At 52.8% G+C, this 24,527-nt stretch overlaps 1 protein-coding gene across 4 annotated transcripts in view; it reads left to right on the plus strand.

Moving 5' to 3' along the window:
• The window catches only part of ARHGAP22 (Rho GTPase activating protein 22), a 166,107-nt gene extending 142,060 nt beyond the window's left edge, over positions 1-24,047 (plus strand). For 3 of the 4 annotated variants that reach the window (XM_081244067.1, XM_081244068.1, XM_081244069.1), the window contains 6 exons: positions 7,757-7,964; positions 13,221-13,353; positions 14,247-14,320; positions 14,914-15,035; positions 16,947-17,850; positions 23,525-24,047. In XM_081244067.1, the coding sequence (XP_081100193.1) occupies positions 7,757-7,964; positions 13,221-13,353; positions 14,247-14,320; positions 14,914-15,035; positions 16,947-17,850; positions 23,525-23,753 (1,670 nt within the window). In that variant the 3' untranslated portion in view covers positions 23,754-24,047. Of the gene's footprint in view, positions 1-7,756; positions 7,965-13,220; positions 13,354-14,246; positions 14,321-14,913; positions 15,036-16,946; positions 17,851-23,524 lie in introns of those variants that run through there. The other variant, XM_081244070.1, reaches the window with a different exon arrangement.
• Positions 24,048-24,527: the final 480 nt, after the last annotated feature.

The raw sequence follows: 24,527 nt of genomic DNA on the forward strand, positions 1-24,527 counted from the left end.
GTAGAGTAATCTTGGTTGTAGCTTTTTCTCCTTCATCACTTCAAATATGTCCTGCCAGTCCCTTCTGGCTTGCAGAGTTTCTGCTGAAAGATCAGCTCTTAACCTTATGGGGATTCCCTTGTGTGTTATTTGTTGTTTTTCCCTTGCTGCTTTTAATATGTTTTCTTTGTATTTAACTTTTGACAGTTTGATTAATATGTGTCTTGGCATATTTCTCCTTGGATTTATTCTGTATGGGACTCTCTGCCTCCTGGACTTGATTAACTATTTCCTTTCCCATATTAGGGAAGTTTTCAACTATAATCTCTTCAAATATTTTCTCAGTCCCTTTCTTTTTCTCTTCTTCTTCTGGAACCCCTATAATTTGAATGTTGGTGAGTTTAATGTTGTCCCAGAGGTCTCTGAGACTGTCCTCAGCTCTTTTCATTCTTTTTTCTTTCTTCTGCTCTGCAGTAGTTATTTCCACTATTTTATCTTCCACGTCACTTCTCCGTTCTTCTGCCTCAGTTATTCTGCTACTGATCCCATCTAGAGTATTTTTAATTTCATTTATTGTGTTTTTCATTGTTGCTTGTTTCATCTTTAGTTCTTCTTGGTCCTTGTTAAATGTTTCTTGCATTTTGTCTATTCTATTTCCAAGATTTTGGATCATCTTTACTATCATTATTCTGAATTCTTTTTCAGGTAGACTGCCTATTTCCTCTTCATTTGTTAGGTCTGGTGGGTTTTTATCTTGCTCCTTCTCCTGCTGTGTGTTTTTCTGTCTTCTCATTTTGCTTATGTTACTGTGTTTGGGGTCTCCTTTTTGCAGGCTGCAGGTTCATAGTTCCCGTTGTTTTTGGTGTCTGTCTCCAGTGGCTAAGGTTGGTTCAGTGGGTTGTGTAGGCTTCCTGGTGGAGGGGACTAGTGCCTGTGTTCTGGTGGATGAGGCTGGATTTTGTCTTTCTGGTGGGCAGGTCCACATCTGGTGGTGTGTTTTCGGGTGTCTGTGTACTTATTATGATTTAGGCAGCCTCTCTGCTAATGGGTGAGGTTGTGTTCTTGTCTTGCTAGTTGTTTGGCATAGGTTGTCCAGCACTGTAGCTTGCTGGTCATTGAGTGAAGCTGGGTGCTGGTGTTGAGATAGAGATCTCTGGGAGATTTTCACCGTTTGATATTATGTGGAGCTGGGAGCTCTCTTGTGGACCAGTGTCCTGAATTTGGCTCTCCCACCTCCGTGACACAGCACTGACTCCTGGCTGCAGCACCAAGAGCCTTTCATCCACACAGCTCCTCAATTTGGGATGATTCGTTGTCTATTCCTGTATTCCACAGATGCAGGGTACATCAAGTTGATTGTGGAGCTTTAATCCACTGCTTCTGAGGCTGCTGGGAGAGATTTCCCTTTCTCTTCTTTGTTCTCACAGCACCCGGGCTTCAGCTTTGGATTTGGCTCCGCCTCTGTGTGTAGGTCGCTGGAGGGCGTCTGTTCTTCGCTCAGACAGGATGGGGTTAAAGGAGCAGCCACTTCGGGGACTGTGGCTCACTCAGGCCAGGGGGAGGGAGGGGTGCGATTGCGGGGCAAGCCTGTGGCGGCAGAGGCTGGCGTGACGTTGCACCAGCCTGAGGTGCGCTGTGCGCTCTCCCGGGGAAGCCATCCCTGGATACCGGGACCCCAGCAGTGGTGGGCTGCACAGGCTCTTGGAAGGGGGGCGTGGACAGTGACCTGCGCTCACACACAGGCCTCTTGGCGGCAGCAGCAGCAGCCCCAGCGTCCCACGCCTGTCTTTGGGGTCCGCGCTTTTAGCCGCGGCTCACGCCCGTCTCTGGAGCTCCTTTAAGCAGTGCTCTTAGTCCCCTCTCCTCGCGCACCAGGAAACAAATAGGGAAGAAAAAGGCTCTTGCCTCTTCAGCAGGTCCAGACTTTTTCCCGGACTCCCTCCCGGCCAGCCGTGGCACACTAACCTCCTGCAGGCTGTGTTCATGCTGCCAACCCCCGTCCTCTCCCTGCACTCCGACCTGAAGCCGGAGCCTCAGCTCCCAGCCCCGCCCGCCCTGGCAGGCGAGCAGACAAGCCTCTCGGGCTGGTGAGTGCCGGTCGGCACCGATCCTCTGTGCGGGAATCTCTCCGCTTTGCCCTCCGCACCCCTGTTGCTGTGCTCTCCTCCGCGACTCCGAAGCTTCCCTCTCCGCCATGCGCAGTCTCCGCCGTGAAGGGGCTTCCTAGAGTGTGGAAACCTTTCCTCTTTCATGGCTCCCTCCCACTGGTGCAGGCCCCGTCCCTATCCTTTTGTCTCTGTTTATTCTTTTTTCTTTTGCCCTACCCAGGTATGTGGGGAGTTTCTTGCCTTTTGGGAGGTCTGAGGTCTTCTGCCAGCCTTCAGTAGGTGTTCTGTAGGGGTTGTTCCACATGTAGATGTATTTCTGGTGTATCTTTGGGGAGGAAGGTGATCTCCGTGTCTTACTCTTCCGCCATCTTCCCCGGAAGTCCGCTCAGGCATTTTAGATTTTCTTTTTTCTTTTTTTTTTTTTTTGCAGTATGCGGGCCCCTCACCACCGTGGCCTCTCCCGCCATGGAGCACAGGCTCCGGATGCACAGGCCCAGCGGCCATGGCTCACGGGCCCAGCCACTCCGTGGCATGTGGGATCTTCCCGGACCGGGGCACGAATCTGTGTCCCCTGCATCGGCAGGCGGACTCGCAACCACTGCGCCACCAGGGAAGCCCTAGATTTTCTAGTAAACATTAGTGTAACTCTAAAATAACATGACATGACCAACACCACTTATTGAAGAACCTGTCTTTTCTCCATTGTACAGTCTTGCCTCTGTTGTCATAGATTAATTGACCATAGGTGTGTGTGTTTATTTTTGGGCTCTCTCTCCTGTTCCATTGATCTATACTTCTTTTTTGTGCCAGTACCATACTGTTTTGATTACTGTAGCTTTGTAGTATAGTCTGAAGTCAGGGAGTTTGATTCCTCGAGCTCTGTTTTTCTTTCTCAGGATTGCTTTGACTATTCAGGGTCTTTTGTGTTTCCACATAAATTTTAAGATTTTTTGTTCTAGTTCTGTGAAAAATGCCACTGGTAATTTGATAGGGACTGCATTGAATCTGTAGATTGCCTTGGGTAGTATAGTCATTTTGACAATATTGATTCTTCTAATCCAAGAATGTGGTATATCCTTCCATCTATTTGTGTCATCTCCAGTTTCTTTCATCAGAGTATTATAGTTTTCAGAGTAGAGGCTTTTGTCTCCTTAGGTAGGTTTATTCCTAGGTATTTTATTCTTTTTGATGCAATGGTAAATGGGATTGTTTCCTTAATTTTTCTTTCTGATATTCCATTTTAGTGTATACAAATGCAAGAGATTTCTGTGTGTTAATTTTGTATCCTGCAACTTTACCGAATTCATTGATGAGCTCTAGTAGTTTTCTGGTAGCATCTTTGGGATTTTCTATGTATAATATTGTGTTATCTGCAGACAGTGATGGTTTTACTTCTTCTTTTCCAATTTGGGTTCCTTCTATTTCTTGGACTTCCAAAACTACGTTGAACAAAAGTTGTGACAGTGGACATTCTTGCCTTGTTCCTGATCTTAGAGGGAATGCTTTCAGCTTTTCACCATTGAGAATGATGTTAGCTGTGGGTTTGTCATATATGGCCTTTATTATGTTGAGGTGAGTTCCCTCTGTTCGCACTTTCTGGAGAGCTTTTATCATAAATGGGTGTTGAATTTTGTTAAAAGCCTTTTCTGCATCTACTGAGATGATCATATGGTTTTTATTCTTCAGTTGGTTAATGTGTGTCACACTGATTGATTTGCAGATATTGAAGAATCCTTGCATTTCCTGGGATAAATCCCACTTGATCCTGGTTTATGATCTTTTTAATATATTTTTGGATTTGGTTTGCTACTATTTTGTTGAATATTTTTGCATCTATGTTCATCAGTGATACTGGCCTGTAATTTTCTTTTTATGATATCTTTGCCTGGTTTTGGTCTCAGGGAGATGGTGGCCTCATATGAAGAGCTTGGGGGCGTATTCCTTCCTCTGCAGTTTTTTGGAAGAGTTTGAGAAAGATAGGTGTTAACTTTTCTCTAAATGTTTGATAGAATACCTGTGAAGCCATCTGGTCCTGGACTTTTGTTGGAAGTATTTTAATCACTATTTCAATTTCATTACTTCTGATTGGTCCATTCATATTTTCTATTTCTTCCTGGTTCAGTCTTGGGAGATTGTACCTTTTTAAGAATTTGTCCATTTCTTCTAGATTGTCCATTTTATTGGCATATCGTTGCTTATAGTAGTCTCTTATGATCCTTTGTATTTCTGTGGTGTCAGTTGTAATTTCTCCCTTTTCATTTCTAATTTTATTGAGTCCTCTCCCTCTTTTTCTTGATGAATCTGGCTAAAGGTTTATCAATTTTGTTTATCTTCTCAAAGAACCAGCTTTTAGTTTCATTGATCTTTGCTATTGTTTTCTTCGTCTCTACTTATTTCTGCTCTGATCTTTATGATTTCTTTCATTCTACTAACTTTGGGTTTTGTTTGTTCTTCTTTCTTTAGTTGCTTTAGGTGTAAGTTTAGGTTATTTGAGATTTTTCTTGTTTCCCGAGGTAAGATTGTATTGCTATAAACTTCCCTCTTAGAACTGCTTTTGCTGCATCCTATGAGTTTTGGACCACCATGTTTTCATTGTCATTTGTCTCTAGGCATTTTTAAGTTTCTTCTTTGATTTCTTCAGTGATCCCTTGGTTGTTTAGTAACATATTGTTTAGCCTCTATGTGTTTGTGGTTTTTACAGTTTTTATCCTGTAATTGATTTCTAATAGCATTATGGTCAGAAAAGATGCTTGATATGATTTCAGTATTCTTAAATTCACTGACTTGTGGCCCAAGATGTGGTCTATCCAGGAGAATGTTCCATGTAGACTGCCTGGGTTTGAACCTTCACCCTGCCACATGCTGAGTGAACTTGGGCACATTCTGAAGCCCGCTGCCTCTCAGTTTGTTCATCTGGAAATTGGGAATGATGATGATGGTGATGATGATAACAATAATGGTAATATTTCCTAAGTTATCCAGCTGTCTGAGGATCAAATATGTTGATACATGTAAAGTGCTTAGAACATCACCTGGCACCATGGGTGCCATGTCTCGGCCAGTTCAGCACACTTTCCTTGTGCACATGTATATGCATGCACACACACACATATGCACACACAAGTCCACATGCATGTGTATGCATGAACACTCACACACTCACACACACATGCAGCCACAAACTTCTCCCCAAAGCATTGATGGTGTCACTGGGTGCCTTCCTTGTGGGCATGTTTTCTAGAAGGGAGATATCTCATCCCCCAGGTTCTATATACTTTGTCTTTAGGTCGAGCAGCATGAGAAGGAACATTGACTGAGTCCTGATCTATGTCAGGCACTGTCTTAGGGACTGATGTATCTTATTTCAAAACAGCCATTGTGTGTGGGAAGCTGCAGTAGGCAGCCGTCCGTCCTGCCACCCTCTCACCTGGCTGGCTCAGCACTCAGGTCTTGGGAGTCCACCTGCCTGGGCTGTGTCCCTCTGGGAGGACAGAACTGCCTGGACAGAACGGAGCTTTGATGTCATGCTCTGGCCCACCCCACAGCCGCCCTGCGGGGATGGTCTCTGAGTCAGAGATAGGGAGATGGCAGATGGCGGGCATTCCAGGGTCCTTGTAGAGCTTAGGGCTGGGAGAAGTCTGTTTCTCCTTCACTATCACTGTGAGTTAGGGAGCTTCATGGATCTCCACTCCTTCCTTCCTTTGCCTGGGCTGCCAGGAACCTCTTTGCCCAGTTGTATATTTAGTTGTCACAGGTTTTCTGGGTCAAAAGTTCCTTTACCTTCTTGCTCTCTCCCTCTGTCCCTCATTTGCTTTCTTGTCCTGTATTAAATGTTTTGGATATTTTGCTTCCTAATTTTTTTTTTGCAAATGTTATTGAAATATAGCAAACAGAAAGGTGAACAGATCACAGGTTTCACAAGTGTGTAGTTTAATGATTTTTCTCAAAGTGAACAAAGCTGGGTAAGCAGTGCGCAGGTCCAGAATCCGAGTATTACCAGCACCCCCGGGTCCCCTCAGGCTCCTTCCAGTCACTGACCCACCAAGGTAACTATGTTCTGACCTGGTTTTGCACTTTACATAAATGGAGTCATGCAGTGTACACTCTGGGTCTGGCTTCTGCTAGCCATTATGGTTTTTTTTTTCACTTAAAAAATTTTTGGTAAAAATAGGTCTGACATAAAATTTTAACTTTTTTTTTTTTTTTTTTGTGGTACACGGGCCTCTCACTGTTGTGGCCTCTCCCGTTGCAGAGCACAGGCTCCGGACACGCAGGCTCAGCAGCCATGGCTCACGGGCCCAGCCGCTCCGTGGCACATGGGATCTTCCCAGACCGGGGCACGAACCCGTATCCTCTGCATCGGCAAGCGGACTCTCAACCACTGCGCCACCTGGGAAGCCCAAAATTTTAACCATTTTTAAGTGTACAGTTCAGTGGCATTAAGTATACTCGTCATGTGCAATCATCACCATCATTCATCTCCAGAACTCTTTTCATCTTGTAAAACAGACTCTGTACCCATTAAACAATAACTGTTCATTCCATTGTCCTCCAGTCCCTGGCAACCACCATTCTACCTTCCATCTCTATGAATTTGATTATTCTAAGTACCCATATAAGTGGAATCATACAGTATTTTACTTGTTTTAGTGGACTGGCTTATTTCACTCGGCAAAATGTCCTCAAGGTTTGTCCATGTTATAGCATGTGTCAGAATTTCCTTCTTTTTATGGCTGGATAATATTCTGTTGTATGTATGTATGACATTTTGTTTACCCATCTATCCACTGATGGACACTTGGGTTGCTTCCGCCATTTGGATGTTGTGAATACTACTACTGTGAACATGGGTGTACATATATCTGCTCAAGTCTCTGCTTTCACTTCTTTGGGGTATATATAGAATCACTGGATCATACGGTAACTCTGTTTTAAATTTCTTGAGGTGCCTCCATACTGTTTCCCACAGTGGCTGCACCATTTTACATTCCCATGAACAGGGCACAAGGGTTCCAGTTTCCTGACATCCTCACCAACACATTTTCTGTTTTTCAGATAGTAACCGTCCTCATGGGTGTGAGGTGGTTTTGATTTGCATTTCACTAATGATCAGTGATGCTGAGTTGTGATTCTGCTTTCACAACCTCTGTCGTCTTTTTGCCTGAGGTGTCCCATCTGTTGTCATTGCTGTCCCATGCTCCACGGTATGAGTAGACCATGACGATCCTGCTCATTCTGCCGCTCATGGGCATTAGGTAGTTTCCCATTTGGAGGGATTGCAAGGGAGTGCCACTAAGAACATTCTAGAGTGCGTCTTTCGGTGGACATAGTGTTGGGTTTTTAAATGCAAGCCACTTCCATTTGGAGGTTAGTGTTGCATAAATAAACCAATCAATAAAATGCATAATGCATGCTCCCTGAGGGCCCTCCCTGAGGGTCCTCAGGCTTGAACAAGCTCCACAGGCCAGGCCAGGCCAGCCCCCTGCCCGCTATGCCCTCCTGCCCCGTTGCAGCCGCCTGGTGCCTGCCCTCCCAGTTTCTAACCTGCTCCCTCACGGGGAAGCCACCCTTGGCCCTGACAGCAGCCCCTGCCCTCTGTTGTCCCCAGCGCCCTCCCCCACCGCCAAGCTGGCTAGCTGAGGGTGTGACCAGCTCCTCTCTGTGCCCAGGGGTCTTTGGGCAGCGCCTGGAGGACACAGTCCACCACGAGCGGAAGTATGGCCCGCGCCTGGCACCCCTGCTGGTGGAGCAGTGTGTGGACTTCATCCGGGAGCGCGGGCTCACCGAGGAGGGCCTCTTCCGCATGCCTGGCCAGGCCAACCTGGTGAGGGACCTGCAGGATTCCTTCGACTGTGGGGAGAAGCCACTGTTTGACAGGTGAGCTCCTGGGAGGGGTGCAGATAGGGCCACCTGTCCATTCCCCTGCATAGCCTCCTCTCAGGATGCCCGCTGAGAGGCATGGGTGCAGGATGGAGGATGGGATGGCGCCCTACACTGGCACGTGCCCAGCCAGCCCTCCCAGTGGGTGGAGTGCGGGGCACAGAATCACTGCAGCACTCCTGCATCTCCCTTAGGGGTGGATCCTGCCACCTCCACGTGGGCTATATCCACTGTGGATGCCCGTAAGCCCACCCCAGCAGGAGCAGGGAAAGGCCTCTGCTGGCACCATCCAGGACTCCAGGCCTTCTGCATGGTCTGTCTCTTGGCTCTGCTTTCTTGGGATGACTTGCCCCCCAGGCTCCTTTGGTGCCAAGATGGAGGTGTGGCTCCAGCCCCACATTCTCACAGGTTTTGGGGGCGGGGGAGCAAGTCTCCTCCACCTGTCCTGGGCCAGTGCCCATCCTACCCCATCACTGGGGCTTACTGCGTCCTGGGCTCCACCCCGGGATAGTCAGCCTCACTTAGAGCCCAGGGGCTAAGAACGGGGGAGAGGTAGCTGTTTGGGGGCCTCTTCTCTCTGATGGTATCTCCATTATGGGGCAGTTTTTCATAGAAAATGCTTTTTGTATCAAGCCAGCCCTGGCCCCCATGGAGCTTCTGCCCCTTCTTCTCAGATCTGCCTTCACAGACGAGGGCCCCTCTGTTGCAGGACAGGTCCACAGGTTTCTGCTGGCAGCCCTGGCGTTTTCAGATCTTTTCCTCTCGGGGCAGGACACTTCCAGTCCCTCCAGCATCTGCCCAGACCCATCACCACAGCCAGGAGAGTCTGTCAATTCCTTTTTCACATGTGGAGCCTGGGACTGATCACCACTCCCCAGAGGGGGTCTGCCCAGGAGGGCACAGGGGTTCCTTCATCTGGAGCCTTGTGAATTTCCATCTGATACTCTGAGCTTGTGGTTCATTATTTATAATCTCAGTGAGCTTGGGGTCCACTCTGAACCTCTGCCAGCCAAGCCTCTTCCATCCTGTGCCTGTGTGGCTGTGGGTCAGGGTTGGAGATTGCTTCAAATAATGCTTCTCTGTGGTTCCTGGAAACTTGCTCTTGACGTTGAGGTTTTTTAGAGAAGGGACCACGGCCCCACACCTTGAGCACTCCCCTGGCTGTGGATGACCACGGCCTCTCCTTTCTCTGCTCCCCCTGTCACTGGGAAGGTGCTGAGGAGCTGAGTGTGGTGTGCTGGTGGGAAATCTGAGGGAAGTGATGTGATCAGTAGCCAGAGGGACCCTCGGTTCCAGGACCAAGGAGAGGATTCTGGGGGCAGGTATGGGGTTGGGTGTCCTCTGTTTCAACAGGGCAACAATAGGGTGTGAGAGCAGGTGAGTGCACCTGGGAGGGCATGAGGGAGAAGAGAGGAAAGGGGACAACCTGAGAAGCCCCATCTTGGAGGACAGGCTGGAGGTGATCCCAGGAAGAGGAGTAGAAGTGTCCCGAGGGAGAGACAGGAGCCCAGGGAAGGCCTGCCCCACACTGCTGAGAGGTCGGGAGTCAGGGCTGCAATGTGGGGGTGTCGGAGGGGCTCTGCCTCTCCAGTGGGTATTCAACAGGTGGGCCACAAGGGGAGAGGATCCAGGCTGAGGCCTTCAGGAACCGCAGCTTGCACAGAGCATGTGTGCAGGGCGGGCAAAGCCGAGGAAGGCACTCCAGGGAGCTGGGTTTGGTCCTGAGGCCCAGGAGGCCAGGCACAGTTTGAGTAGGGTGGCGGCCAGATCTGATTTCGTGTTTGCAGGTATCTCTCGAGTTGGCATCAGGCGGTAAGACAGTATATCTGGATCCCCAGGAGCTACCAAAACTCCAGGTTCCAGGCCCCGCCCTCCCCACTCCTGTGGAATCAGACACACGAACGAGGAGTGGGAATCTGCATGTATAAAAGCCCCCAGTGACTCTGCTCAGCAACCAGATTTAGGGGCCAGTGGCCAAGGGGGAACCCCACGCCAGGGTTGGGGCAGAAGGAAGGGTGGGTGGCATGACGGGTGCAGGGCAGGCCCCCCTTTGCACCTTCCAACCTCAACCTCTCCTCAGCCTCTCCTCCCCCGCCCTCCCTCTCCCTACCTGACGCCCTGCTTCCATCTGGAGCATCCCACGCTAGCCCTGCCCTCAGTGCATTTACAGACTTTTCTTCAATGGTCATATGCCCATTTTATGGATTAGAACCCAAGGCTGAGAGACCCCATGTAACTCACCCAAGATGCCCAGAGGTGGGATCTGCCCAGCTGGATCCTGGCCTCTTTCCCAGAGCCCCTTGCCCTCCACCTACATTCCCCCCTCCAGGAAAGTTCCTCTCAGCCTGCTCACCCTTCCAGAACCATCCTGTTTCTCCCTCCTGTCAGCCGACAGCCTCTCACCTAGGGTCTCCTCTCCCGTACCCACGCTTGCCCGTCCTCAGCCCCCTGAACGCTGGGGCTCCACCCACCTTTCCAGGACCCTTCTCCACAGTGTTCCCTGCACTGCCACAGCGGCCCGGGCTCTGAGTGCCTCTCCCTTCTGGAAGCTTCTCCGGGTCAGCTGGCCCTGTTCTCTCCCACCTCCTGGTATCTCCTCTGGCCCTGCGCCCCCAACACAGACGTCCCAAGGCTCCTCTTATCCACTTCTTGATGGGATTGTCCCAGGGCTGCTCCCCTCACCCACACGCTGGCAGAGGCCATCCAGGACCGAGCTGGCTTGCTCCATGTGCATAGACACACTCTGCACCGTGAACTCCGGCCTCCAGTCCTGGACTCACTCCTCCATACAGAGCCCCACCTGGCCTGGAAGCCGCCATCACCACACCTGTCCCTTCCTGCCACCCTGGTCTCTAGTCCCTGGCCCATAGCAGGTCTCCCAGCCCTGTCCGTGTTGTTGCCGAGCATCTCGAGGACAGTCTCCCCCGTGCCCCACCTTGGTGGCTCTGGTGATTCTCGCAACGACTCTTCTTACATCACTTCGCACCCATCCATTGAGGGAGAGCACTTGGTAGGTGTGGGGGAGTGGCCGTGAACAGGACAGACAACAGACAAGGCCCTGCCCTCACGTGGCCAGTACAGATGACAAATAAATGCACTCAGGGAACCAGCCCGGGTTCCCATCACCAAGCTCCCCTTGGCCTGGCCCACAGCACAGAGCAGGGCGTGCTCCTGGCCCCCAGAGCAGGCAGCCTGGGCCCCAGGGAGGTAGTGCTTGGTGACTGGGCTGGGATGGGAAAGATGGGCCAGGCCGTCGCGTGGAGAGAGGACTGCAGGGGAGCGAGGTGTTAGGGGCCAGGAGACCACAGCTGTGTTCTGGATGGACATTGGTGTCAGCGGGGGTGAGGGGGTCTTTGGGAATGAAGAGATGCAGGGGAATGGCGGCATTACCAGATCCATCCTGCAGATGGAGAAACTGAGGCTGGGGGTTATCTGCCTCACGGCGGGCTACCTGCTGTGCAACAGCGAGGGCGGAAGCTGATTTGGACCCCAGGGCAAGCCCTTGTTTCCAGCTGTTGCCCTCCTTGCCGGTGCACCCAGCCCCCCTCCACTGCACACTGCGCCTGCTCCTGGGAGAGGGAGCGGGACAGGTGACACCACCTTCCGTGGAAGGGCTCACAGGCTGGTGGGCACCCATTGTGCTGTGGGCTGCAAACATTCTCCTTGAGTGCTGGAGCTGGGGGCTGGATTCAGGCAGGTGTGTATGGGAGGGGAGGGTCTGAGGGGAGTTTAGGGAGAAAGTGACCAGAAGAAGTCTTGGGTCAACTGTGGGGAGTGGGGAGAGAGGGAGGAAGTGAATTTCTAGGGAGGGAGAAAGAAGGTGAGGCAGTCAGGGCTGGACCAAGCTCCCAGACACAGGAGCACTGGAACCCGCGGGCAGCCAGGAGCCACCGGAATGGGGCTTTGGGCAGGGACGCGGAGGCAAGGTCTGCAGCATGGAGGGGCCACTCTGCGTCTACTTGCCCGGATCAGAAATGCTTCCACCTCCTCCATCGGGGGAGACATAATGGCTGGTCCTTGTCCGAAGGCCAGCAGCTGATCCTCCTGGCTTCCCATCCCTCCCCCCATCCTCCTGGGGCTCCTGCTCACACAGTGGCTGGCAGTGAACCCATGGGGTCCCCAGGTGGGAGAAAGGACATTGGGCTCAAGGCTGGGTACCCACTGGGGACCTAAGCACCCAGGAAATGGATGTGTCAGCAGAGGAGGTGGCTGAGAGAAGGCACTGCAGGCTGTGGGCGGCAGCATGCCTGGCTGGAGAGGGGAGGTGGTGGCAGGGATGGAGGCTGCTCCACTGGCCAGACGGGCAGCCACCAAGAGCCACCAGTCCTGAGGCAGGGAGGAGTTCTGGGTGCGTGAGTTTGAGGTGCATGTAGCCCTGTGGAACCCCAGAATTCCAAATGCCAGGGTGGAAGGGACCCCAGGGCTTAGCTCAGTGATACCAGCCTTGGACAGCCAGGGCCAGGTGGCACCTTCACGGCCCAGCCATGTTCTTTTGGTCCTAGGCCCATCTTTCCTGAGCACCTCCCATGAGGGAAAGGCAGGTCCAGCGTTTAAATCCAGGGCCCTAGAAAAGCAGATTAAATACCTGGGGCCTAGCCCAGCCTGGAAGGCAAGCTTGGAGGAGGTGCCAAGACTGCAGTCCAGGACCTGAACCCAGAGTCCAAACAGGCCCAGGGCTGCCACCCTCCACAGGGCCCACTTCAGCCTGGGCAGCTCCCAGCTATGAGCAGGAGACTGATGCCTGGGAGTGCACATACGGGGCTCTGGGGCGCTGGAAATGGGGCATCCATAGTGTGAATAGAAGCCCAGAAGCCAGGGAAAGGGCCTGACCTCTGACCTGCCCAGCCCCTGGTGGCAGGTGCCCAGGGACAGCTGCCCTTTTTCAAGGGGCCCAGCAGCCCTGCGTGGTGGGCGCCTTTGACACAGCCCTCCTGCTTCCATTGGAGGGTGAGCCTGGGCAGAGGAGCAAGCTCAGGCTTGGGTCGAAGGACAGCTGTGCCCCCTGGCTGCCCGCCTCCCCGGTGTGGAGCAGCTGCACGTCACCCTCCAGAGTACCCTGGGGCAGGCAGCAGGGCAGTGGAAGGGGGCCCTTCACGCTCACCTGTTCACCAGCCAGTTGTCACAGTGTGTGCGTGCGCACGCACACACATGGACGTGAGAACAGAGGCTGCCCCTGGTGGGGCTGGGGCGGGGTACTGGTCACTCCTGCAGTTCCCTGGCGCCCAGGCCTCACACTTGTCCCTCTGCCTGCAGCACAACAGACGTGCACACGGTGGCCTCCCTGCTGAAGCTCTACCTGCGGGAGCTCCCCGAGCCTGTGGTCCCCTTCGCCAGGTATGAGGACTTCCTTAGCTGCGCCCAGCTGCTCACCAAGGACGAGGGGGAGGTTAGTGGCTCATGGGGACCCATCCTGGGGGGTGGGCCTGCTAGTTGGTGGCGGGTATGTGGAAACAGGACTTTCTGTGACTCTTCATGGCACACAGATCCTGCCACCTGCTGTGTGTGTGTCGGGGGGGGTGGTGCCCTGGAGCAGCCTGCTCTGTGGGGGACAGGCCTAGAACCTCCTAATCTGGGGAGGGCTGGAACATCCCACTGTGTGTGGAGGGCACGCTGGGGCGAGGTGCCTGGAGCATCCCCTCCCTGTGTGCAGCCCTCTGTCTCCCGGAGGGACAGGTACTTCCTAAAGCAGGCCGTGTCCCAGCCGTGCCCGAGCGCAGGGAGCTCAGGCTGGGCCACCACCCAGTAGGCACTCCTGCTCCATCACCTGCTCCTACAACCAACTCAGGCTGCTCAGGCCGGCCGTGGGGTTCAGAAACAACCAGACCTTTCATCTGTTTCTATCCCGCCGCCTCCCAAAAGAATTCGAGACTGCTCCCAGGACAGGCCCCCCACCCCACCCCTGCAGTGCCCCCCTGCAGCCCTGGTGGGCTCCGGCTGGGGAAGGACTGTTTGCCCTCCCTCTGGCCGTGTGGGAGATGAGGGGTCTTTATCTGGCAAATATTTGTACCTCGATCAGTGAGCTGGCCCTGACATTCCTCTGTGGCCCTGCAGAGGCACATCCCTCCCAACGGCTTCTAGAAAGTAAATCTGCTTCCCCCCCGGAGGTCACAAGCCAGGGAGATGGAAGTGGTGGTGCCCCTCTGGTCACCTGGGGCCAGGCCCATGGGCTGTGGATGGAGGTCTGGACTCGGATTCTCACCCCCTACTCCCTCTAGGAAGAGAAGGACTGAGGCCTCCTTGCTGGTCTTTGAAATGCTGTTCTTCTCTCTCAATCCCAAGGGAACTCTGGAGCTGGCTAAACAAGTGAGCAGCCTGCCCCTGGTCAATTACAACCTGCTCAGATATATCTGCAAGTAAGTGACTAGGGGTGGGGCTTCCCTCCCCTGTGCTCTGGCTCCCTGCCCTTCAGGGGGGTCGGGGGCCTGGGTCATGCTTCTACTCACATGTCTGTCAAGCCAGTGGGGAATATAGAAGAACACAGTCACTGCACTCATAGAGCTTACAGCCCTGAGCACATCATTCCCGAAGGAAAAGGATACAGCCTTTGTTCCTTCTGCCTCCTCTGCGCGCCTCTCACCATCCCCTCCCCATGGTCTGCCTCCTGACCACGACCTAGGCTTAGGGTGCCAGGAGAGGACATGCAGGGTGGCCTTCACCCAGCCCCGTGTCTGGGGGTATCTGGGCCTTCCTGGGCATCTGCCCCCACCGCAGGTGGGAGAATCGTGTGTCCTTCCATGACAGGCCCTTGTCCCAGTGGCCTTTGCTTCTGACGGCCCTCTCAGATCTTAGGGGAAGCTCTGCCTTCTTCCAAGCCTGGCAGGGGCAGCTGGCTGTGCTTAGCAGCTGTGGAAATGTGGGTGCAGCTGAGCATGGGGGCCAGGCAGCTCCCAGTAGATCTGGCATCAGGATTTGCTTCTCTGCCAACTGTCTCTTCCTTACATTGCAGGTTTCTGGATGAAGTTCAGTCCCACTCAGATGTCAACAAGATGAGCGTCCAGAACCTGGCAACTGTTTTTGGACCTAATATACTTCGGCCACAGATAGAAGACCCAGTGACCATCATGGAAGGTAATGGTGGGGGTGTGCGTGGTGCTCTGGGCTCACCTTGATCCTGGGCAAGTCCTCAGCATCCTCAACGCCAGGCCGGCAGGAAGGGCGGCTCCATCCCTGGGGACTTGGCAGCAGCCTCTCTGGACCTCCTCACCGCCTCCTCCCCCATGGGGTCAGCTATAAGAGGAAAAGGAGTTTTGCCCTGTGGATGGGGTCATAAGGTACAGTTAGAATGGTGAGAGAGGCTGGGGGGCGGGTGTGGAAAAGGTCAGCGCACTTGCCCTTGAACACACACAGATGTTTTTGCTTTACTGAAGTAATTTTCGATTAAGCAATTGTCACAGGCTTCTTCTGGATGTCAGCTTTTGCAAACCCTAGGAATATTCCGTTCTATAATGAAAACTAATAATGATTAAAAAAAATAGCAGCAACAGCAGCTGCTTTTAACACGCCCCGGCCTCTGCCAAGTACTTTACTTCTACCACCGCATTTTAATCTTCACAAGCAGCCCGCACTGTGGTTACTGCCCCCAGTTTCCAGATGAGGAGACGGGCCAGGAGAGGCAAGGTGACTCTATGTCAGCCCGACTTTTCAAAGGGCACAGCTGCAGGCTGGCATGGAAATGAGAGCCCTGCCTGGAGACCCCATGGAAGACTGTCCCAGCGGGGTTAGTGTGAGAGCCTAGCCGCTCACAGGCAGGAAACCCGCAGCCAGTCCAGGCTGAGCGTAGACGCCGGCGGGGACTCACACAGGACCCACCCAACGCCAGCTGGAGCCCGCTGCCCCTGGTGCCAGGCAGGCTGAGGGCAGAGTGGTCATTCCTGTCGAGCGTGACCTAGGGGAGGGGCAGGGTGCGCTGTGGAGCTGTCCCTCACCACCCCCAGCTGAGGGTGTAACCGTTGGGGGTGATGCTCTCACTTGGCACGCCCTTGGCCTAACTGGCAGGTCTCCCCAGGGCTCCCGCCTGCCAGGTTGCACAAACGTCTGAGGGCAGATGCTCACCCCACTGACTTGCTGAGTTCCTGCCTCACCTAATTTTCTGGACTAAAGATTGTTTACTTAGTTTTCCCCACGATTCTCAGTTACTTCTAGTGGGAGGGTCCACCCAAGTACATCACCCTCCTCATCACGCAGAAGCCTCCCCAGTCTCTGGTATTTGGTTGAGGATAACAGGAGGGAACGAGGCAGGAGGATCGATACCATGGTCCCTCTGCACCGCCTCCCTTTGTCACTAACCCCTCCCCCCACCCCACAGCCTCAGGAACCGAGTCCCCACAGATGCCACAGGCTGCATCTCAGGGGCTGTGGCCTGGAGAAGAGGGATTGTGTGTGTGTGGGGGGCTGTTCACATTGGGGGGCAGCCGTGTGCATCTGTCTGTGTGCACGGGGTTGTGTGTATGACTGCGTGTGTATGGGGTTGTGTACGTGTGCCTACATGCACCTGTAAGACATGTCTACTCTGTGTCCCAGAGCCCTGTGCCCCCGAGAGCGTGGACGGTCAGGCATGGCCACTGTGGGCAGCATATGGGGCAGCCGAGAGGGCCAGGTCCTGGCTTCCAGTCCCAGCCTGCCCTTGGCTCAGCCCGCAGCCTTACCAGGCATTGTGCCTGCTCCTCCCCCCGCCAGCTGGGTGGAGTGGGTGCAAAGAGACAGTGCTGCTCGGTGCTCCAGGGCCCACACGGGAGGAGGGGGATTCTTGGGTATGGTCCTTCTGTCCCTGCCTGGATTTGGGGTGGTGGTGGCCGTCTTTTCCTTTGGGGCGGCACATGGCAAGCTCTCGTTGAGTCCTCACTTGAGGAGTAGCCTGGTTTGGGGCTACTGTCAGGGCTGGGCACCCTGGGTTCGAGCTGCAGCTTCCCCTGACTGGTCTGGAGAGCCTGAACTGGAGGCATTCACAGCCGGGCTCTTCTCGTTCCTTCTTCCTGGCAGGCACTTCTCTGGTCCAGCACCTGATGACCGTCCTGATCCGCAAACACAGCCAGCTCTTCACTTCGAGGACCGTGGAAGCGCCAGCCTCCTCACGGGGGAGCCCCCCATGCACCGTGGGATGGGGCTCCGAGGAGGTCACCAGGGACAGCCAGGCAGAGCCCGGCAGCCCCAGTGCCCCCGGCCTGCCCTCGCACAGGACCTCTTCTCTGGATGGGGCTGCCGTGGCGGCGTTCTCTAGCACCTCTCCCACAGGCCTGGGTAGCCGAAGCAGCCCTGCTGCTATCAGCCCTGGGAAGAAGGTGCAGACTCTGCCCAACTGGAGGTCTTCCTTCCGGCAGTCAGGGTCCCGGTCGGGGAGCCCAAAGGTGGGCACCTCATCCCTGGAGGTGCCCATCATCTCCTCCGGAGGGAACTGGCTCATGAACGGGCTGTCCTCCCTGCGAGGCCACCGCCGGGCCTCATCGGGAGACCGGTTCAAGGACTCAGGCTCCGAGCAGAGACTCTCCACCTATGACAACGTGCCCCTGCCCAGCCCCTTTCCCAGCACGCCCAGCGTGGCCAGCATGCCATGGTCTGGGGCCTCCTCCTGCGAGGCCTCAGCCAGGGGCTCGGTCAGCAGCTGCACAGCGTGCAGGGCCAGTGACTCCTCTGCCTGCAGCTCCCTCCACACTGAGGGGGTCCTCGAGCCCTCCCCTGTCCCCAGCAGCAGCGAAGAGTGCAGATCCCCAGACCTGGACCACTGCCTGGGCAGGGTGGGCGCCTGCATCAGCAGCAGCGAGCCCAGTGACCCAGGCAGCCTCACCCAGGACCTCGCCCACCGTACTGAGGCTCTCCAGGGCCTGGTCACGGAGCTCAGGGCAGAGCTGTGCCGGCAGAGGACTGAGTACGAGACGAGTGTGAAAAGGTAAAGGGCTGCAGCTGCTGGGCGAGTGTGAGGCGGGTGCTCCCTGGGCCGGGCCGGGCCGTGCCCGGCCCTCGCAGCCAGCCAGCTCACTGGGCACCGGTCCGGGCAGTCGGCCTCTGGCTCTGAAAGAAAGCCTCCCGGAGGCAGGGCTCAGAGCAGCCAGCGCCCAGGAGCCGCCTTTCTGGGACAATGCCCACAGGACAGGGCTGGGAGTGGAGGGGTGGGGATCCTATGTCTGGGAAAGCTCAGGAGCTGAGGGGTGGCATGCTGTCAGAGGCCTTTGATGGAGAGGCTCAGTGGCGGTCCCTCTGGGGCCCTCAGTCAGGGAGGAGGCAGGCCCCCAAGGTATGTCCTGTAGCCCGGGAACTGGGACTGGGGCAGGGCACACGTGCACTGCAGGCCCCAGGCCAGCCTGGTTGACTGCCCATGGTTGGACCTGATGCAGAGTGAGGACTTCTTCTGGATCAAAATCCTGTTTTCTCTGAGGAGGGAGCTGGCCTTGCTGAGCCAAGCCCTCCCTTCTGCTGGGTCACAGAGGACACCTCGTGCCACCTTTTTTTTTTTTTAATATATAAATTTATTTATATATTTTTGGCTGCGTTGGGTCTTCGTTGCTGCCCATGGGCTTTCTCTAGTTGCCGCGAGCGGGGGCTACTCTTCGTTGCGGTGCGCAGGCTTCTCATTGTGGTGGCTTCTCTTGTTGCGGAGCACAGGCTCTAGGCGCACAGGCTTCAGTAGTTGTGGCTCCGCCGGCTCTTAGAGCACAGGCTCAGTAGTTGTGGTACACGGGCTTAGTTGCTCCGCAGCATGTGGGATCTTCCTGGACCAGGGCTCGAACCCGTGTCCCCTGCATTGGCAGGCGGATTCTTAATCACTGTGCCACCAGGGAAGTCCTTCGTGCCACCCTTTAAGGCTTGCAGGCTTGCTCACTGATGGGCCCTGGTTCCATCCTCCCAGCCTCCCTGTGCAGAGGGCATTTTCCAGCTCTGAAAGGCCAAGTTCCCCAATTAAAATCACCAGCAAAGCCTACACTGGACAGTGAGCGGTGCTTCCATCAGCATCTCAGACCCCTTAGCTGCTTTTGCCGAAGGCCTTGCATCAGCCTATGCATCAGACCTATGAACCCATGTCCCACCCACTAGCGGGGGGCTTCAGTGGGTTCTGAGTGCTTCCTTTTTCCATCAGACAGTGGAGGTGGAAGGGATTCATGCTTCTATTTCTGAGCCTGGGATTGCCACAGGGAGCTGGAATGGTAGCATTTGACCCTCTTGTTCTGCTGGCAGCTGTCTCCTGGGCACCTGGGGAGTGTCAGGTGTGTGCAGTCTCTGTGTTCATGGCAGGAAAATAGCAGGAAAGGGGCCATGAGGGCAGCGGCCCCTGCCTTGGGGGAAGTCACAGCAGGCAATGTCAGAGCCAGGACTTGAAGGACTGATAGGACTGAGCTGAGCAAGGAGGAGAAAGGACACAGTATGAGTAAAACTCCGGGGTTTAAAATTGTGGAGAAAACCCACAATGTAAGCACTGGGTTGGAATTGACCAGGCAGAGGTAATAGTAGGAACTCCCTGCAGATTCACTGGAAGGTGATTACTGCTGAAGATGAGCTCAGAGTGTACAGGAAGTGTTACTCGGCAGACACTGTCTGAGGGCAGCCTCAGAGGGGGTCAGAATCAACATCTCACTTTCTTGGCTGTTTGTGGAGTTGACTTGAGCTTCTAGATCTTTCACCTTCTTGGAGGCTGGGGTTCTCAGGGGAAATGCAGTATTGTTGCCTGGCAGGCTATGGGTTTGAGTCCCTGCCCCACCGTGTACTGGCGGAGTGTCTGGGCAAGCTCTGAAAGCGTGGCGGAGTCGGAGTGGGGCAGGCGGCAAGGCATTTTGGCAGGAGTGATGCTTTGATTTTATTGCCAGTGAGATGTGAAGCTGCTGGAAGACCTGGAGGACTTTGATCACTTTGATGAGGTGCACTGACTGCTGTGCTCAGGAGCGCTTGACGAGGCAGACGAAGACCAGTTAGGAGGCCATGGCCATCTAGGTCAGACCTGTGGTTGGCATGGACCTACAGGGCAGCAGTCGAGGTGGGAGAAGCAGCCAGATTCTGAATATGTTTGGGTTTTTCCAGTTGATCAGGTGTGGTGGTGAGAAAAAGAACTGACTTGAGAGACACCATTTCTGTTTTGGCCGAGCATCTGGAAGAAGGTGGTCACTGAGCCGGGGAGACTGGGGCTATAGGAGGGTGACTTGGGCAAGGAGGGCAGGAGCTCAGCTGTGGGTCTGTTAAGTTGGAGATACTTATTAAGTTTCTGAGTGGACTTGAGGGAGATAAAGATTGAGGGTTGTCAGCACACTGAGTGCTTTAAGTGCTTCAAGTCTGAGGTGGGACAAAGTCCCTCAAGGAGTGGCGTGGAGGCTGTGCTCAGGAGCACCAGGGGTCAGGGAGGACCTGGCAAAAGAGGGGCCTGGACGGGAGGAGAAGCAGTGAGGGGGCTCCTGGGGGGCCTGCTGCCCCTGCCTTGGGGGGGGTCTTCTGACATCTGCTCCCCAGATGGGAGGCTAGGGTGAAAGGAGGCTTTCTCCCTTCTCCATGCTTTTTTTTTTAATTGAAGTATAGTTGGTTTACAACATTGTGTTAATTTCTTCCGTACAGCAAAGTGATTCAGTTATACATATATATTCTTTTTCATATTATTTTCCATTATGGTTTATCCAAGGATATTGAATGTAGTTCCCTGTGCTATACAATAGGACCTCGTTGTCTACCCATCCTATACATATATAATAGTTTGCATCTGCTAATCCTGAACTCCGAATCCATCCCTCTCCCCGCCGCCACCACTCCCCCTTGGCAACCACAAGTCCGTTCTCTATGTCTATGAGTCTGTTTGTTTCATAGATAAGTTCATTTGTGTCATATTTTAGATTTCACATATAAGTGATATCTTACGATACTGGTCTTTCTCTGATTCACTTCGCTTAGTATGATAATCTCTAGGTCCATCCATGTTGCTGCAAATGGCATGACTTCATTCCTTTTTATGGCTGAGTAATATTCCATTGTATATATATACCACATCTTCTTTATTCATTCATCTGTCGATGGACATTTAGGTTGTTTCCATGTCTTGGCTATTGTAAATAGTGCTGCTATGAACATAGGAATGCATGTATATTTTTGAATTAGAGTTTTGTTTAGGTATATGCCCAAGAATGGGATTGCTGGATCATATGGCAACTCTAGTTTTTTGAAGAACCTCCATACTGTTCTCCATAGTGGCTGCACCAACTTAACATTCCCACCAACAGTGTTAGAGGGTTCCCTTTTCTCCACACCCTCTTCAACATGTTATTTTTCGACTTTTTAGTGGTGGCCACTCTGACCAGTGTGAGGTGGTACTTCATTGTAGTTTTGATTTGCATTTCTCTAAGAATTGGTGATGATGAGTATCTTTTCATGTGCCTATTGGCCATCTGTGTGTCTTCTTTGGAGAAATGTCTATTTAGGTCGTCTACCCATTTTTCAACTGGGTTGTTTGCTTTTTTTGTTACTGAATTGTATGAGCTGTTTGTACGTTTTGGAAATTAAGCCCTTGTTGGTCACATCATTTGCAAGTATCTTCTCCCATTCCATAGGTTGTCTTTTCGTTTTGTTTGTGGTTCCCTTTGCTGTGCAAAAGCTTTTAAGTTTGATTAGGTCGCATTTGTTTATTTTCGCTTTTATTTCTGTTGCCTTGGGAGACCTAAGAAAACACTGTCATGACTTATGTCAGAGAACGTTTTGCCTATGTTCTTTTCTAGTTTTATGGTGTCACGTCTTAGGTCTTTAGGCCATTTTGAGTTTGCTTTTGTGTATAGTGTGAGGGTGTGTTCTAACTTCACTGATTTGCATAAGGCTGTCCAACTTTCCCAACACCACTTGCTAAAGAAACTGCCTTTTCCCCATTGTATATCCTTGCCTCCTCTGTTGAGGATTATTTGACCATAGGTGTGTGGGTTTACTTCTGGGCTCTTTATTCTGTCCCATTGATTCATATGTCTGTTTTTGTGCAAATACCATGCTACTTTGATTACTGTAGCTTTGTAATATTGCCTTAAGTCTGGGAGTACTATGCCTCCTGCTTTGTTCTTTTTCTTCAGGATTGCTTTGGCAATTCTGGGCCTTTCACGGTTCCATATAAGTTTTAGGATTATTTGTTCTAGTTCTGTGAAAAATGTCATGGGTAATTTGACAGGGATTGCATCAAATCTGTAGATTGCTTTGGGTAGTATGACCATTTTAACAATATTAATTCTTCCAATCCAAGAGCATGGGATCTCTTTCCATTTCTTTGAATCACCTTCAATTTCCTTTATTAATGTTTTGTAGTTCTCAACATATAAGTCTTTCACTGCCTTCGTGAGATTTATTAGTGTTTTTTTTTTTTGGATGCAGTTTCAAAGGGGATTGTTTGTTTCATTGTTAGTATAAAGAAATGCAACCAATTTCTATGTTAATCTTGTATCCTGCTACCTTGCTGAATTCGTTTATCAGTTCTAGTAGTTTTTGTGTGAAGTCTTTAGGGTTTTCTATATATAGTATCATGTCATCTGCAAATAATAACAACTTTACCTCCTCACTACCAATTTGAATACCTTTTATTTCTTTTCCTTGTCTGATTGCTGTGTCTAGGACTTGCAGTACTATATCAAAGTAGTGAAAGTGGGCATCCTTCTCTTCTTCCAGACTTCTCCATGCTTCTCCATGCTCTGTGTTCAGTGGTTGAGGGTGAAGGCCCAGGCCTCATCCTGGATGGGGCAGGGAATGGATATTTGCTTCATGTACACCATGTGCCAGGTGGTGTGCTGTGCACACGTGGTCTCCTTGGTCCATCGTAGCTACAGTGCATAGGTGGGAGGCCGTCCCCTGCATTTTCAGGGTGAGACACCAGGGCTCAGTGAAGTTTGAGTCCTGCCCACAGTCATGTGTCTTGTAGTCAGGTCGGTTCCTAGGAGCCAGGTGCAGCAAGTCCCTCATGTCTCACAGGAGTGGGTCTGGTTGAAAAGATAGATGTGCTAACCTCTACAGAGGCCTGAGGTGTAGCTCTGTGGTAGCAAAAAGGAGCAGTAATGTGGGTGATATGCTGGGGAGGATCAAGAGAAGCTTCCCAGAGGCTGAGACATTTGGGCTCGGGTGTGAAGGCCGAGAGGGAACGGAAGATGAAGTGACAACCTGAATGGGGTTTCCTGCGAGTTGCTGTCTCTGCCAGAAGCTCGAGGGGTCTCACAGAAGAGCAAACGTGAGGACATTTTCCTGTTCCCCTCTCGGTACAGGGCTCAGTCCTGTTCTCTGCCAGCTGGCAGTCCATCCCTCAGCAGGACAGTTGGCTGGGTGGGGAGGGTAAGTGGTCTTCGTATTTGAGTGAGGACTCAGGGAGGCCCCTGGCCTCTAGTGCCAAAGGCTGAGGGGAGGGTCTTGGGGATGAGGCCTGAATGGCATGGGGGAAAGCCCCAGGGTCTTGTGAGGAGATGCAGTCTGTGAGGCCTTAACCTAGCACTGGGCCTGAGCCCGCACACGTCGTTCCCCTGGTCCCAGGCCTGACCAGCTCCTTCGCCCCATCAAGTGTCTGTTGACAAGGGAGTTTTCTTGGCAAACCCAGCAGGCCCAAGTCTAACATGATGTCTTTCTTCTTGAATTTTAAGACTCGAAGAAGGTAGTGCCGACCTGAGGAAACGAATGTCACAGCTAGAAGAAGAACTAGACCAGGAAAAGAAAAAGTACACAATGCTGGAAATAAAGCTGAGGAACTCGGAGCGGGCACGGGAGGACGCAGAGAAGAGGAACCAGCTGCTGCAGAAGGAAATGGAGGAGTTTTTTTCAACCCTGGGAAGCCTGACTATTGGGGCAAAAGGTGCCAGAGCACCAAAGTAAAGGAGTGGGGAGAGTTCGCTGCTGCTCAGCTTGCCCTCCCTAACCTCCTGCGGCCTCGGGAGGAACCAGAGCCTCTGCAGCTTGGACCTGGGCCTCAGTGGTGCCAGGAGACCTGGTGCCAGCTGGAGAGAGCAGTCCTGACACCCCGTGTCGGGAGCTCGAGCCCTGCTCTGGATGCTGCTCTGAGTGAGTAGGGTGTGGCAGGCGTCAGAGGTGACAGTCCCGTGGCTGCCAAAACAGGTGGCACCTGGGATCTGAATAGCTCACCAGGACCTTTTTGCATTCTTTATTAAACTTGCCCTGAAAGCATGATGCCTGGATGCCTGACTCCTTTATGGGCCTGCAAAGTGAGGGTACCAACTGACCTCTCCTGTTTCTCGCAGGGTTGGGAGTCCTCAAGGTATCCCATGGGTGGAATGGCATGGGGCCTTCAGAAGTGGGGTGCAAAGGTCCCAGAGGAGCACCCAGTGTTGCCATGGTCATTGAAGCTGGACTTCGGCACATCTCTGTGCTCTCAGCTCCATCTTCTGTGCTCTGGGCAGGATGGTTTTCCTCACTGCTTGCTCCCTCTCTGAGCCGCCTGGGCCTCTGCGGCTTGTGTCTGTCCTGGAATTCCTCTCAGACCTTCCCCTGTAACCTGCTTTCCTTCCCTTGACTCTAGCTCTGCTCCAGAGCTAGAGCCTGTGAGTCAGAGCTCAGCAAGGGTGCTGCACTCCCTGCTTCTGCACCCTGGGAGTGTGCAGGGTGACAAGGTGTGCCTCTAAAGGAAAGGTG

The sequence above is a fragment of the Mesoplodon bidens genome (assembly GCF_964165515.1).
Source record: "Mesoplodon bidens genome assembly, chromosome: 1".
NCBI lineage: Eukaryota > Metazoa > Chordata > Mammalia > Artiodactyla > Ziphiidae > Mesoplodon > Mesoplodon bidens.